The 450-nt window shown below is 72.9% G+C and overlaps 1 protein-coding gene across 1 annotated transcript in view; it reads right to left on the bottom strand.

Moving 5' to 3' along the window:
* Positions 1 to 450, bottom strand: part of RDH10 (retinol dehydrogenase 10 (all-trans)) — a 36,888-nt gene that overhangs the window by 29,819 nt on the left and 6,619 nt on the right. Inside the window, exon 2 of the mRNA XM_011957436.1 lies at positions 91 to 443. Within this exon, the coding sequence (XP_011812826.1) occupies positions 91 to 443 (353 nt within the window). The remainder of the gene's footprint in view (positions 1 to 90; positions 444 to 450) is intronic.

Here is a 450-nt window from a genome sequence, read left to right as displayed (position 1 = left end):
CAGCCGCGAGTTAGACGACTCGCGCTGCCCTCATGGCCAAGCCGCTGCCGCCCGAGCGTCCTCGGAGCCGGTGAGCCTACTCTCTCTCACCCCGGGGGAGGGGTGCGCAGCGGAGGCGGCACGGGCCAGCGGGTCGCCACGGGAGTTGTCAACTCGACCCAAGTTGCGAGAGGGTGGGAGAGTGGGGTGCGGGGCGGCGGAGCGCCAGAAAGAGGAGACTCGCTCGGCGCAGGCGAGCGCTGCCCAACGCCTTGCAGCTGCCCCTGAGGGCTCGCGTCCTCCGGCCCTGCACTCCCCACGGCTGTCACTCGGGCACCGGGCTCCGCAGCGCAGCCCGCTTGCAAGTCGGAGCGCTCCGGGCCGGCTCTGAGCGGGCTCCACACTCCGCGCTATATAACCCCGCGACCGGGAAGAGCCCGCGCCAGCCTCGGCATCGGCCCTCCCTCCGCC

This window comes from Colobus angolensis, unplaced genomic scaffold, assembly GCF_000951035.1.
Source record: "Colobus angolensis palliatus isolate OR3802 unplaced genomic scaffold, Cang.pa_1.0 Scaffold440, whole genome shotgun sequence".
Lineage (NCBI taxonomy): Eukaryota > Metazoa > Chordata > Mammalia > Primates > Cercopithecidae > Colobus > Colobus angolensis.
The sequence above is the reverse complement of the archived record's forward strand: the minus strand, read 5'-3'. Positions and strand labels throughout refer to the sequence as shown.